The 16324-nt window shown below is 27.7% G+C and overlaps 1 protein-coding gene across 3 annotated transcripts; it reads right to left on the reverse strand.

Moving 5' to 3' along the window:
- Nucleotides 1-514: 514 nt before the first annotated feature.
- On the reverse strand, nt 515-14660 carry LOC119681542. Of its 3 annotated transcripts, none has more exons than XM_038094773.1 (4): nt 14566-14660; nt 12752-12985; nt 2034-2201; nt 515-1185 (listed from the first exon to the last, which is right to left on the reverse strand). In XM_038094773.1, exons 2-4 carry the CDS (start codon nt 12807-12809, stop codon nt 923-925), a joined length of 489 nt encoding a protein of 162 aa, XP_037950701.1. In that variant the 5' UTR covers nt 12810-12985; nt 14566-14660; the 3' UTR covers nt 515-922. The 3 variants fall into 3 exon arrangements, with proteins under 3 accessions (XP_037950701.1, XP_037950699.1, XP_037950700.1); XM_038094771.1 differs by having other exon boundaries at nt 14524-14660; XM_038094772.1 differs by lacking the exon at nt 14566-14660 and adding an exon at nt 13254-13825.
- Nucleotides 14661-16324: the final 1664 nt, after the last annotated feature.

The following is a 16324-nucleotide window of genomic DNA, read 5'->3' on the forward strand; positions in this document are numbered from 1 at the left end:
TTAATTTAATTTTTGCTTTAAGCTATGAATCCTAATATGTATATATAATTCTCGTTTTTATTTATTTATTTTCTATTTTCTATTAAATGTATTTTAAACAAATTTTTTTCTTTATTATATACTCATTGTTTTCTTTGTTTGTTTATTCAGAAATTTTTACTTATTTTTTACTATATTATTTATTTTTTCGGTTTGCTTTTATAGGTTTTTTTTATCGTTTTATTATACATTACTTTCTTATCCAATTCATTCATTTCGAAAATAAATATTTTTACTAAATATTGAAATGTACACAGACAGAAATTTTTTTAATTTTTTGTTATATTGTATATTGTTTTATATATATTTCTTTTATTATGAACTTTTAATAATTTAAAAGGAACACCCAGTAGGCTAATTAAATTTCAACGTTTTGAACGTATAAAATGGATTAATTAAAGTTTACTTTACTAAATATATTTTATTCAAATAAATAATCTATAAAAAAAATAACCATTAAGTATTAAATCAGTTTTGTATATTGTTTTGTTTTTTTTTTTTTGTTTTTGTATGTTGATTAAATAAAAATTTCTTCCATAGTTGAAATACAAAGCCATTTGGGAGTCCCCCACCAAAGCGCTAGCACTCAATTGAATATAATTTTTCTATTTTTATATAATATATTATTTTTCTTTCGTAAATCGAACACATATGTTTGCAAAATAAAGATTTTTTTATATTAATTTGTTTTTTATATTTTTATACTTTTATTATTTGTTTTTAGTATTAATCTTTACTATAGGTTGGAGCTTCTCTCAAGCACTATTTGACCTCACCTTTGGCTCGTGTTATTATTTACCTCAAAAAATGACGACACTTGCTGTTTGTTTAACGTTTTAAATAAAAAATAATTTGTTTAATTTTATTGCTATAATTCTCAGATTTATGAATGTTGCCTGAAACTTAAATTTAAGCTATTAAAATTACATGTTATCAATACAAATATTGTTGCTAATGTGTAGGGCAATGCGTTGACTACGAAATTTTTTGTTAGCAGTGTTGGTGCGGCATGATTGCAAAGATCGGTTGTACATGCACAGTAGATCGCCTGCACGTCGTGTGTACCCAGACGTTTCATGCATTCGCCGTCGTCACGTTCATCTGGTATATAACCGCATCCGCGCACGACACGTACCTTACCATAAACTATAACAGAAAAATCCATTAAAATATATTATTTAATTATATTATTAAATACAAATAATATATAACCCATTATAATAAATATATAATGAAGTAGTTGTAAATATTATATCACAGCACAGCATATGATATCATGCGAGAGCTGCCTTTTAAGTCTTGCGCCTAACAATGAAAACACAGCGGTTAATCAGTAAAAATGGCTTTATTGTTTTTCGAAGTATTCTCCATGGTAATCAATACTCGTACATTTTTGCATTTTATTGAACCAATTTTCGAAACAGTTTTTCCACTCTAAAACCTTAGTTTTGGATACACCATGTCCAGTTCGGGTGTAGAAAAACACACACCATTTATTTTTCGGAACAATAATTTATTGAGTCGGGACTATAAGGCCAAGAAACTTTCGAACAGAAACATCGAAATCTGGCAATGCTTACCTAGGTATAAGACTTAAAAGGCAACCTACGTATATATAACAAAGTTATATCTACCATTTATGGTTATTATCAAAATATTTTATATTATACTTTTATTTACAAATGTGTACACAATTATATAATTATCATATATAATTAACATCATATTACATATTATAATGTAAAATATACGTATACTTATATACATATTAGGTCTGTTCCACGAGCTACTCATAGTAAAACATGAGTAAAACAGAAGTAAAATTTACACAAAAATGTTTGAAAATTTGCTGGTGGAACGCGTTTGTGTATACACAGTGTTTACTCAAAATTACTATGAGTAGCTCGTGGAACAGACCTATTGTGTATAAATAATATATATATGTATATATATATAATATATAATTCATATTGATATCATGTTATAAAGCTTACTCTTTTGTGTTGTTTTGCGGCACAAAGTTGGTTTATACTTGTCCTTTAAATGTTCAAGTGGTTCTTGTTTGCTACAATTTACTTCACCTATTGAGTAAGGATGGAAAGGATCTCCGCAACGTGGATCGAATTCACTGTTACAATCATAGCACATAAGCGCAGTACAAACTACAAAATAAAGTATATAAGTTTATATGTAATAATATAAATATAAAAATTAATTAAAATATAATATATATTATAATATAAAGACTATATATTTACTATATATTATTTTTACTATTAATTTTCATTAAATGGTATTGAATATCTGTAAGATACGCAAGCATACTGCATTTGAGACATAAAAAAAGAGACAGAAATTATAGAATAGTACACTGAGAGACTACAATTAATGTAATCTCAAGCACATTTTTATTAGATAAGTTATCTTCCTCAATGGACCATACAGTAATATAAAATTATTTTTAAATGCAAAAATTTCAATTTCTCTAATATAAAAAAACTTAGTGATGGACAAAGTTATATTTGCCTAAGAAGTTCAGTCTCTTCCTAGCTATAGGTGAGGTATTCAATGTTTCTTCTTTCTCTTCAAATTCACAGCTTCTACATATGTTAATTCAATTGAAGAAGCTCCTAACCTAAAAGTATGCTTAATAGTGACCGCTTATGAAAGCAACGTGTTTTTATAAGTATTATTTTCTAGTAAGCTAAGTAACTCTCTTGATTGTTCCAATAATAATAAAACCACATCAATACTAATTCCAAAACTTTTTACTTCTTATTTTCTAATAATCATTATACATGTTTTATAATAAAGGTATATCGGAAAAATTACCAAAACTATAATTATATATAATAAGTACAAGAATGTATCACGAAGCTCATAAAATGTGCTCAGGAAAATGAGGTAACATTCATATGAGCTAAAAGACATACCAGTATTGATCGAAACGAAAAGGCAGATGATCTTGAAAAGCAAGAATCAAACCATAACTTCTGTGACTCAGAGCCCAGAATACCTTTGGGCTACAACATAACTGCAGCCAATGTCGATAAGTGAATAGCTTCACTTTGTCTTAATAGGTGGAGAGGGATAAGCACTTGTAGACAGGCTAAACTCATGATGCCAGTGAAGTACTTAACGATTAAAGTTAACTGACCTCATTGATTACTGGACATGGAAATTTGAAGTATCACCTCAAAAAGATAACTGTTGTTGAGGAAAACACTTGCAGACTCTACATAGAAGAAAAGAATGCAGAGGTACATATATTGTGCTAATGTTATGCACTGAAGGGCAGAAAGATGACTGTCTTGGGACATCATTGGGTTGGTGATGATTTAGCGAACGGAAGCTACTTAAGCTTTAACTCAATAATGACATTCGAGAATCGAAGGACGACGAAAAAGAACCCAAGTCATTTCGTGATCTACTTGACTAATCCTTCACTTCAGTCAGATCACTAAGTGGACAGTGCGCTGTCCCAATTTCCTACAATATATATCAATATATATGTGTTTTATTTATATCACATAAAGTTTCTTCTTTTGCTATTTTTTTTATATTATCATCATACATTTTTTTTAAACATATATTGGAAAACTTATCAATAATATATGTTTTGTTTTTGTTTCTGTATCTTTCAATTTTCCTATAAACAATATTTTTTTCCTTTTTCTTGCTCCTTTTCATCATAAATGTTTTTTTAATATTCAGTCAAAGTTCCATTACTCGAACTTCTATAAGTCGAATTTTCTATAACTCGAACTAAATAGAGTGCATGAGGGTTTAGAGAGCAAGTTATATACAATTACAAAAAAAAATTCTTTAACTCGAAGTCTCCATAAGTCGAACCTTTTGCAGAATAGTACATCGAGTTATGGAAGTTTGACTGTGTATTGAAAGACTTATCAAAACTATAAGTAAATATGTATTTTGTTTATATCACATAAAGTTTACAATAAAAATATGAACTGTATCCTTCAACTTTCCCATAAACAATCGTTTTTTCCCTGGTGCACTACTACTATATATTAATTCATGAAGTTTGTAAACGGTGAGACTTCTTGGTCTCAGTTGTTCCTAAATTATCTATGTTAGTTTAAGTGTAAATCCAAAATGAACTATTTCAATTTAACGCACCCCTGAACAAGCAAATTGCCCTCATTTGGAGCGTACGCTTCACGTTGAGAAACATTGCTCTAAGTTACAGAAGTTTATAATTGTCTTCATCGAGGGATTGGTTACGCATTCTTCTGCTAATATTTTGTTTGCTTTTGTCAGATTAGAAAAAGATTTATGTAAACATTGTGATTGTGTATTATATTACCTCATTACGTGAAAATGGAATTAAAATTAACAATGTAAACTCAACTCTTTGGAATTTTGTTGAGTTGAACTTTTATCAAACGTTGTTTTCTAAGATATCACATGGACTTGCACAACAGAAATACGAAAAACCAATTAAAATATTTATATAATTGACATTTGCAACGAAAGCTTCTTGTTACGAAACATTGAGTCAGTCGCAAACATTACTAAGGAAACGTAACCATGGCAGTAAGCGGGCAGTTAATCAAATTAAATGCGCGAATATATAAAGAATATAAAGTGAATAGAAATGTGCAAAACAAAAGCGTAATTTTAAACCTTGACTAGAGGTATTTCATTCACTTTATTGTTAGCTACTTTACTACTTTCTGCTAAGATATTTTTCATTAATTACAAACTAGCTAATTTTATATAAAGAAAGACAAACTAAAAGGCATTAAAGTGGTTTTGCTCTATTTTCTTATGGAAGCACTTCGGGCGATAGTTGAAGCATACAAACGCAATCATAGTACGAAAGGATGTACCGGATATTGAATATCTGTTTTATTTCCTGCAAATTTAATTAAATTGCTATTTTCCATGTAGATTTAATGGAAATATGTATACCAGCAACCTATTCAACAAATATTTCTATGCATACAGGAGTATTGAATAGAATGCAAATACATGTTATACTCGTAAATCCCATTAAAAAAATTATTCCTCATCCTTTCGCGTAGGATTTTGAAGATATATGCTTATGGCTCTACGTGCTTTTTGAAAAATGCATTTTTAAGACTCAATAGTGACATAAAATTTATAGTTTAATATTGTATGTGGAAAGCATAGAAATGTTTGAATTTAGGCCATTGACCTTAATATCGATCTGAAATAAAATATGTATGGACTTGCTTTGACATGAATGTAAGGTATATTATTGCGTCACTGCACCAAGGACAATACACAATTGTCGTCATTCCTGAAATGTTCAATGCTACAAGTAGAGAAATGTCGAAATTGCTTAAGGAAACGAATTAAATCGCATGTATATTTTGTTTTTCTTTTTTAATCCTTTTTATTCCTTAAACGCAAGTCCTTTCAACCCGTTACGTTCATATAATTAAATAACTCGTTCTACTTTTATATTTTTTACATTCAGACCACAATATCTTATACGTCTTACTTGCCATATGAGTTCGTCCGTATCAAGTAAGTGCTTTGAAGTTAACACATCAAGGATGAGCTAAAAAGGTACATAACAAGTTAAGAATGCAAATCGGAAAAAAGGATGAGTCACAAAAGGAAAATGGTTAATTCAAGTGTTATCGAGCACATAAAGCTTTGAATGTAAGTATTTTTTAAGCATATTTTATGATACTTTCAGTACTAAAACTAGCACACCCATACGCCCTCCTCCTCCTTCACCACCACCTCCTCCTCCACCTCATCCTCCTGGTGCGCTAGTTTGTATTTTATTATATATGTTGCCATGCAGACTCGAGCGTATGTAAATATCTGAGTTCGTACTGAAATACACCAAATGCACGTATATAACAAATATTGTATATAAGATGTATTGACTGAGGAAACTTATTCTTTTTTCAACGTTGCGTAATGCAATTTTCTAAGTTAAAACCAAAACATAAAACAATTTGCCATAAAAAGGAAACTAAACTAAGCCATTGTGAGGCAGCAATTTTATTATTCTTGCTTTGCTTTTTTACCACTAGAAGTATAAAGGCAAAACCGACAATTCCAAAAGAAAAAATATCCACTAATAAATTAACCTAAATAAGTGTTAAAATAAAATAATTTAAAAAAAAATAAAATGGCAAAATTTCGATTTCCCGGATACGCCAATTTGAGAACAGATTTTAATAACGACAGCTATTGTGAGCTACTTTTTTCACCAACCCAAATGATAATATAGCTTATGACGTTTTCGATTGGTAAATCTGGATTTAAGCTAGATTTACTCTAGATCTGCCAAATTTTATTACCCAATCGAATATTTTTAGAGTATTTTAACATTTTTGTTGTAGGGATAGTAAGCATTTATATTTTTTATGAACATATATGACAATTATAATCACACTTCATCTGTCAAGTCATATGGAACGGCAGTGAATTTCGAGAGATTGTCTCTAGATCTGCCATTTTTATAATTGTGTTATTAAGCTTTTATACTTTTCATAAATAAATATATTGTATCAAATCATACTTTATCTGTCAAGTCATATAAAACAACTGTTAAATTCAGGGTAATTCAGCTCCTCTGGTAAAATATCTAGAGTGTTATAAATTAATCTCAAATGTTATATATTGCACTCGAGGTTTACTAATCCTAAAAGAAAATTGCACTAAAAGTGTATCTCATTTGAAAAAATGATTAGTTTTTCAGATATCGACGTTTGAAGTTGTAAATTATTCGAAAAAACCAGCAACAATATGTAGACATGTCAGACATGATACCTCCAAAAGTAAACTACTTCGATATATTGTGTCGTGAAAAAGTTGCTCAAATTAGCGAACTCTACTAATACCTATCTACTGTCAAATCAACGTGCCAGAAAAATTGGAATCGTGCCGAAAAAGTAAGCTATATTAACATAAACCCAATAATCCCATAAACCCAAGAAACGTGCTTAAAATAGCAGACTTTATTTAAATCTATTGTTTAATCAACGTGCCCGAAAAATTGGAATAAAGCCGAAAAAAGTTAACTTTATTAAAATATATTTCAGTAAATAACTTACTTAAAATAGCGAAATTTACTACAATTAAATGTCAAATTATCATGCTTTATTAATTGGACTCATCCCGAAAATAGTAAGCCATATCAACATATAGTATAGCGAGAAAGTTGCTCCAATTAGCGGGCTCTACTTAAATCCACTATCTAATCGGCATTAGCTTTGCTTTGCCGAAGTTTAAATACTAATCATTTAGTTATTTTTATTATAAATCAGTTATTTATTGTTAATTTTTTAAACTGTGTCTTAAAAAATCCATTTTTGAATAATTCATGGAATAAACTTTGATTTAAAAAAAGTTGAACTGCATAGATTGATAAAAAAATCCTTTATTCTATTTGTCCAAATACTAAAATACTAGTTTGTCATCAAATAGAGAATCAAACAGAGAGAGATCAGTAAAAGATGATTACAAATTTAAAAAAAAATGAAATACTTATTTTAATAGTGAGTATTGATTTCAATTTTAACTGAATGTTTCTGCAAATAATGTTAATAACTCTCTGCAGATTAAATAGGTTAAGTAGGGTTAGAGTATCAGCCTTAAAAAGCAAAAATTTTTTCAGACAAATGACAGAATGTCATGAGACCTAGGATAATGATAAAAAAGCCAAGTTATTTACATACAGGCACCATTCCCCATTTATATAAAGAATGACAGCTCTGTAAGGGCCGTAAGAAAAAGAGTTCCAAAGATATATGCTACATATAACCAAGTAATTTCATTTCTGTTGACAATTGTTATACTTCGAAAGTAACTGAATACTTTTATCAAACACTACATAAGAATGAACTATTTATATAAAAACTGAACCGCACATATCAGCAATCTAAAAAATGTTCGTACTAAATAAATATTCCTACTAAAAGTAATATTTAATATTTGTATGTATTTAATAGTATAACAAACGTTTTAATAAAAATATATTTATATGGGGTTTTCATAAAGCCGTACAACAGGTGAAGATAGTTGAAGACATTGGTACTGAAACTTTAATTAAGAAGTATTCTTGTTCCAACTTTTGATTTTTGAGCTGAGATCTAATTTGAAACAAAATATATTTCAGTTTTCGATAAGTTTAAGAGGTTTTTAACCTACAAGAACTTAATATATTAATTCATATAAAACTTACATTTATTGTGAAAAGTTATGTTTTAAAATTACAATCACTTAAAAATAGATATAAATTTGTGTGAGGATCAAAGCATCAGATTTTAGCACCTTTTGCATACTATCGAGATAGAACAGGTTAGAAATAGCTTGATGAATAATTTATAATGCTAATATCAGCCAAAAATTATGCTAAATATTGTCGAAGAGATTTTAGTGTGTGTTAAATGAATTGTGGAAAAAATTACTGAAGTCAAAGATCTGATGGTTGTAGTGCTTCGCTCCATATGAGAGTCTAATTTAGATATAAGTTACTTTATCAATGTATCAAACTTTTTGTATATAAAGTAATTAATGTTACTAAAATTGAAGAATAGAAATGCATGTATAATACAAAAATAAAAAATTAGCTAAGGGTACCAGTACTGGCTAACATTACTAACAAGATGTTTACACTATCGCTATTAAAACGACAAATTCGAATAAAATAATATACACACAAAATCTTTGTAAAATGGTAATGAGATTCGAAAACTGTAAGTGTAAACATAATATAATTCACATTAAAAATAATTATAAACTTTGATGGTAGTGAAATACAGAAGCATTATTCAAAAATTGTAACCAAATATATATTATATAGAATATATATAAAATAAATATATAAAATATAATTTTGTTTCTCCAAATGGGTTTCTCAGTCACTAAAATTATTAATTAACTGAACTTAAAAAATACCATATACATATCATATTCCTTTTTAGTTTTAAATTGGGCAACAGAAGGGTTCATTTTTGAAAGATTTTGGAAGTATAATCTATGAAAGTACACTACAAGTATGGGGATAGTTTGTCCTAACTTAAATGGCAGCAGATTTTCATACTACTATACATTCTTTGTTCCACAATGGTTAAATGTGAGATTTTCTTAATTGAATTTACTGTTTATATTGTTATACATCGATTAATTATATAAATCAATAAAACAATAATAAGTTTAAAATGTTTTGAATTCTATATATATATTAAATAACCACTATTAAGGAAAGCCTTCTAGTCAATTTTCTTTATATACAACACTATTATCTACAGGTGTTTGCGAAAATATAAATTTTTCAATGAATTTTTGATAACATAAATATTCAATCCCTTGTAACCTTCTGCATTCTTATAAATAACAGTGTACATATTTATTTATTTAATAGAATATATGAATCATATAAATGGAGAATACTTTTTCCAATAACAAAAATGACGCATGCACCTGTTTTAAGGTTAAAATTTGTTGCTTTAAAATAATAAAAACATCAATGCGGTACACTGTGAATGTACACTCTGAGTGTACACTACGAGTTTTATGTGTACATCGTGGCGTATACGTAATAAATTTTTATAGAATATGTAACCTAGTTTAAGATTATATAAATATTTATATTATTATAATAATATTTCAAAATAAATATTATATAAAATATTGCAATTTTTTATTTTTATGTTTTGGATTTAATTGAACAAAGGTCCTTTTTAAATTTATTTATGGTGGAAGAACTACAGCTGCGTTATGAATATAAGTAGTGGTTACTTAAAATTCTGTACTAAAATAAATATTCATGTACACACACGTGTATATATATATATATATATATATATATATACTGAATAATAATTGTAAACTATTAAATTGCACAATATGTACATAAAGTAATTATTAATCTTTTGCACGTCCCCAACTTACTTAACAACTTAATCAATGCTGCTTGCTCTATTATGTGAAATACTGTGAATGTATATTATTTTATATATTTTATTTTTGTGATTAAATTTAATATTGTGTCAACTTCATAATGAAATATCAAAATATAAAATAAATTTTAAAACAACTTAACACTTTTAGTTTTTAAGTTTATTTTATATGTAAGGTTCAAAAGCCGAAAACGTTCATTGAGCAAAAAACATGATGTGGGAGTGAAATTATTGTGATGGCTCTGCTCCGCTAGGAGCCAGTACCTCATATAATATCTATTCTATTGGTTACTGTAAATAATTTGATGTTAGGATGTCTTTAACAGCTAAGATTCTGACTTTCAATTAAAGAACAAAAAGTCTTTTGTTCAATAAAAGTCGATTAGAAGACAAAAAGATTAGCCATGGTCGAAATGATGTACTCCACTGGGATCTAGCACCTTGTATAATTTATATTATATTAGTTTTTGTAAACTTTATAATCTTCTGTTGGTTCTATCACGTAACTTCTTCGTCGTCGTCTATTATATTAGTTTTTGTAAAGTTTATAATCTTTTGTTGATTCTATCACTTAACTTCTTCGTCGTTTCAAGGCTACATTAAATACCATCCAGAATGCGTTGTGGTATATCTCTACTAACACAATGCGTTGTGACTACTTTTAAAACTACCATGACACAAATTTCTTTACGTGCTCATTTAAAGTTATGTATGTTAATAAGCATTGTGACTGTTTTTTTACTTTTTGGGCTCAATGAACATTTCTTAACAGAATATATCAATTGACAATTGTTTTTTTCATTTTTTATAGAATTTTATATTAAGCTTCACATGAAATTAATTGAAAAAAGTTGTATAAGATTAGTTCTATGCGAAAACGACTGATAATAGACTGCCAAACCAATATGATACAGTAGTATTTTACGTATTTACAGAGACTTTTTTCTTCGCCAATTCTTATTTTATTCTTTCTCCGTGTTTTTTTTTTATTTTTCCGCGTTTTATATTAATAAAGTATATATGGTACATTGATTGCTTGATCATTAGGTTAGGTAATGAAGTTTACCTAAGAATTGATTATTCAGTCTGGTAGAATAATTCATACATAGTGCAGTATACGTATGGCTTAATTATTTTTGTAAATGATTTTGTGAACTTTTACAATAATAAGTTTAGCGCTAACTGCTTGCGAGAGTGAAATGAAGCGGTTTTCTTTCTAAACTGATAACTCAATTTGGTAGAACAATTCTAATTTTGTGCGCTATTTCTGATATAAAACTTACGAATGCTGTTAAGAATATTTATTAAAAAACTATTCATAATTTTTACTCAACAAATTATTACTTTTAATACTAAAATTCTTTGTGGTATCATATTTGACCCATTATTTGAGCTACAGTGAGTTTTGGTGCACAAGGACGCCACTTCAACCTAACTCAACCAGATAAAATTGAGAGTCCTGACCATATAATTAGAGACTGTATAAGATTCGTAGACACTAGACAAAATCTAGAGACATTAATAGTTCTTCCACTATGGTATGTATATTGATCCTTTTTTCGAGTCAGCGCAACTGTGCACTTTTACTCTTTGATAGCTGGGGGTAATGCAGGGTCCCACCCATCTCATTGACTAATTTATGTATTGGCTATAAGCTTCATGATTATTCAGTGATTGATCTCAGATCAGCGTACCTCCCCGTGCGGAGAGTGATTACTCTAAGATTAGATAGTGGTAAGTAGGATAGTCTGTCAATTTTCGCATATAACTTCAAGGTTCTGTCCCTTATGTATGTATGGTAATGCAGATGTTGGCAAGTATTGAAGAGTGGAGCCTTTGCAAGTGCATAATCTTTAGAACAATAAGCATTGTTAAAACAGACGAAATACTTAGTAGACAATCGGAGTGAAAGGAAGCTAAGTGCTCTTCTAACCTGCCATATGAAAGAGTACCTTAACTGGTCGTACTGCAGGGATTTCTAGAATTTTGAGCTGGGTTGTGGGGACTTTTTAGTCCGTAGGCATGTATGACTTAATTGAGTCGTGCATGAATCGGGCATACAAATGGTAGGGATCATTTGTATCTTTAGAATTATTATTTATTATTCTTTTTTTTATTTTAAATTAATTTTTTTCCAAATTCACCGTATGGCAACAATCTTTCGCTTTTATTTGCTATTTGTGTGTTATTTATAGAAATTATTTCATCAATTTGGTTTGGGTAATATAATTTATATTGATATTCATTTTAAGTTTAATAATTTTTTTTTGAAAGTTTTTAAAAAAACTTCTACTTTAACAATTTTAATGTATATAAAATTATAACTGTAATTGTTAAAAACATAATCATACTTTTTAGAATTCTTATATTTAAATTTCTTATTGTTTTTATATATGCTACTTTTTTACATATTTTATGAGATTTAATATTAAATTTGATTTTTTCCGTTTTATTTTTGCACAAATAATTTAATTAATTTTTAAACAAAAACAATTAAACAAATTTTTGATGCGAATAATCGATAAGGAAAATGTTTAAAATCTTGAAATAAGCAGCGTTGTTTACGTCATACTATAGCTATTTATGCAGCCGACTAAACAATATTTCACCTTGTTAATTTCGATGCACAGATAATAAATAATAGTTGCAACAGTTGCACGGAAAAGTACTTCTGACCTCATTTGAGAATCTCATTTGTGTATGAGTTTTCTTTTTGCCTTATTTTATCTATTTAACAGTGTACTAAGTTCAGTTGCTGCACATAGCATTTTGTATGCTATGTACAGCGACACACTTACCTTGTAAACAGCACAGAACACCAACTAACAGCAGAGTCCTTTCAGCAAGAGGCGACATTCTGTTATTAACTCGAAGTTAGCGTACGAACACAAACAGATAGTAACTATTTTACAGAAAATAGCCAAAATGTGCAAAACGAAGTATAAAACAATTGTTCCGATGTAACGATCAATGCTCACACACACTCGATTCAGTATCTTTCGTTGTTATACCGACATTCTAGTTACACTTGACTAAAATAAAATTGCATTTATCAAAAATGACACGTTAATAAATAAATTTATACAATGTATTTTTGATTTGCCATATACTATAGAAAAATTATATAAATAATTTTATGTCTGTATTTGAAATAAAATTTTTTGAAACAGTATTTAAAAAGACGCAAATTATAAACTATAAAAAGAATATTTATTTTAATTTTTGAAACAAATTTAGAACTGCTAATGCCGTCAATGGTTATAGCACGTCATATTCACTATAAAATTTATGCTTTCTTACGTTATGACTAGAGCAAAACATGCAAAAAACTAAAACAAAAAATTCGTTTCGTTTGAAGTTTGAAAACAAATGTGTTTAACTGCTGCAAATGGCAGAAATAATGGATTGAATGTGGAGCAACGCATAGCTTGTATAAGCTTCACACACAATTGTTTCCATGCTCTCTTGTTCTTTTTTTCCATGTGGCAATGCTCTTAAGCACACCGCCATACCGCCATTAAAAGAGAAATAAGTGTACGACAGCGTATAATAGTGGATTTTGAGGACAAAGTGGGGGCGACCTAATTAGAAAGAGAAAATATGGCGATGCGTGTTAGCAGAAAAGAGGTACAAAACTAATTGGATTAAAACGGTTTCTGTTATTGCAATTGCTTTTTTTGTACGGTACAATTCGATACCCGATACCAAACAAACAAATGTACAAATCAAAAATTGATTTTATACTGCATTTGTGTGTCAGTGCATGCAAAACAAAAACCGCAAAACTAATCAAAAGCTTTTGATTCTTTTTATGTTTTCCTTCTGCCATGAATGTGACAGGATATTTTTATTCTTTCATGAATCAAACAATCCAACAATGGTGCAGCAATTACACTTAGCAGTAAAAGCTTACTTTAACGGAAGTTATTGAAGCTACTATAGTTAATAAAGAAATAGCATTTTTATTTTATATATTATATCACTGTTTGAATAAAAGAAATTTCCTTAAGTGTGATTACTAACTATTTTCACAATATTTTTACAAAAATTTGCAAAAATAAATCTTTAATTGTTTTTATAGCACTTCGTTTATAAATATTCTAATTGTGTATTCAATTAAAGCAGTTTACACTAATATTTAAAACTAACTATATATCTTTTATCTAGAATCCTTTAAAAACTATAAGTGCAACTTATGTAATAACAGTCAATTAGTGAAAACGGCTAAAAAGTTGGTCTGCCACAAGCAATTCAAATATCGATTAAATGTTTGACACAAATTCAACTGCAAATGTTATTGTTTTTATATTTAATCTAATTTTTTTTTTTGCACAAACAAATTAGCTTAATCCTTAAAATATTTTATCTTTAAAAAATAACGACACGGTTTACATCTTAAATACAAAAAAAATTCATTTTTGATTACACGAATTTACACGTTTGTACATTAATTTTTTGCATTATTTACGTAATACCGTTAAATTATCTATTCAACACTTATAATAACTGCTCTATATATATTTGAATTAAAAGCAACAATTTTTAAATATACATTAAAAATTATATTTACACTATTTTTTCTGTTTTAAAGTTATTTGATATAATTTTTTACGTAAGAGACTCCTGTTAAGTTCGATCCCGGACAACGAAGTAAAAAGTTTATTGGATGACAACAGCAGAAAGACGGCTGAAACTATCCAGCAAGGACGTTACGTGATGGTACGAAAGTGTATGCTGGCAACGCGAGCAATCAATATTTAAATTGTCTGGGTTGCTTGTAACAACTTTTACTACTATTTTATTTGCTATAGCTTAATAATAGTTAAACAATCAATTGTTTTATGTTCGATTCAATATTCTTTATACAATCAAACTATTCAATATTGTTCAAATATCATATGCTATTATATTTATACACGCATATTATTTGTAGTAACTTATTACATTTAAATAAAGATGAATTTATTTTTTAAGTTTAAGTGCTATTGCTATTTTAAAACGGCACAACGCAACACTACTTTTGGTTACTAAAACAAGACAACAAAAAATATATTCATGAAAGCACAACTGTTTAATTCAAAAAATTTGGTGTCAGAGATATTCTCTTTTTAGTTTAAGAAATTTATAAGAGAATTAAAAGCTCTCAGACGTAAGTTTTCGTAGCAAACGCAAAAATAATAAATTTTAAAAATAATAAATAAATAATTTTTGCAATTACTAAAGTGAAAACTTGAAGTTTTCTCAAAATTCTCTTTTATAAATTAATTGAGTATAAAATATTTAAAAATTTACTTTAATATTAATACAAATTATACAAAAATATACAAATTACAAATTACAAAAATATAAAAATTTCAACAAATTCAAAAAAAAAATATTAATGCATTTTAAATGCAAGCTTATAATTAATATAAAAAATCTATTTAAAATTAGTTACAGTGATATATGATTAACTAAAACTTTAATTCGCCAAATAGTGAAATAAATACTAGTTACAAACATACGTTTAAAAGTAATGTGTAAGAAAATAATTTGTTATATGCATATTTCTGCTAAATTTATTAATCTATTATTCACATTAAAGTTATTTCTCTTATTTATTGCTTATATTTAGCGCTGATATTTCATATAATTAATATATTAAAAAACATGTTTATTTTAATTGCATTCTGAACTCAAACTAATACTATATTATTTCATTAAATATACAAATACAAAATTCAAATACAACCCTGCGTTTTAATTGTAATAAATCTTGTTTATATATTTATTTATATATTTTTTATTTATATATTTTCTCTGCAACAATTCATAATATTTCTACTCCCATTATTTTTCATTTGATATAATGACGATTAAATATCGTTGGAAAGTTTCGTTTATGACTGTTTTATTCTGTTAATTGCCGGTTTAGAGCACTGTATCAACTTTTAAATGACATTTTCAATTGACACATCTTGGGTAACTTTTTCTTTCACTTTTAGTTAAATATTCATTTTCGGTTGATAAATCTGTATAACACTTGAGATTTATGTATAACACTCGAGATAAGTTTATAACACTCTAGATATTTTGCCTGATTAGCAAAATTACCCTAAAACTAACAACTGTTTTAAATGAATTGGTAGATAAAATAGTGTGGCATGTTTCCATATGTACTCAATTTGTTTGTTTCTATATTTAATTATTGTTTAAAAAAAATAAAAATCAAAAAAAAAATTGATTGCAAATGTAGATGTAAATATAGTTTTCAAGATTATTTGATAAATGCTGCGTTAAACTACACAGAAAATGAAGTTAGTGTGAACATATTAATGATTTATTTACTAACAAGACTACAAAAATTTTAGATTACTTTAAAATTGTTCGAT

This window comes from Teleopsis dalmanni, chromosome 2, assembly GCF_002237135.1.
Source record: "Teleopsis dalmanni isolate 2A chromosome 2, ASM223713v2, whole genome shotgun sequence".
In the NCBI taxonomy this organism is placed as follows: Eukaryota; Metazoa; Arthropoda; class Insecta; order Diptera; family Diopsidae; genus Teleopsis; species Teleopsis dalmanni.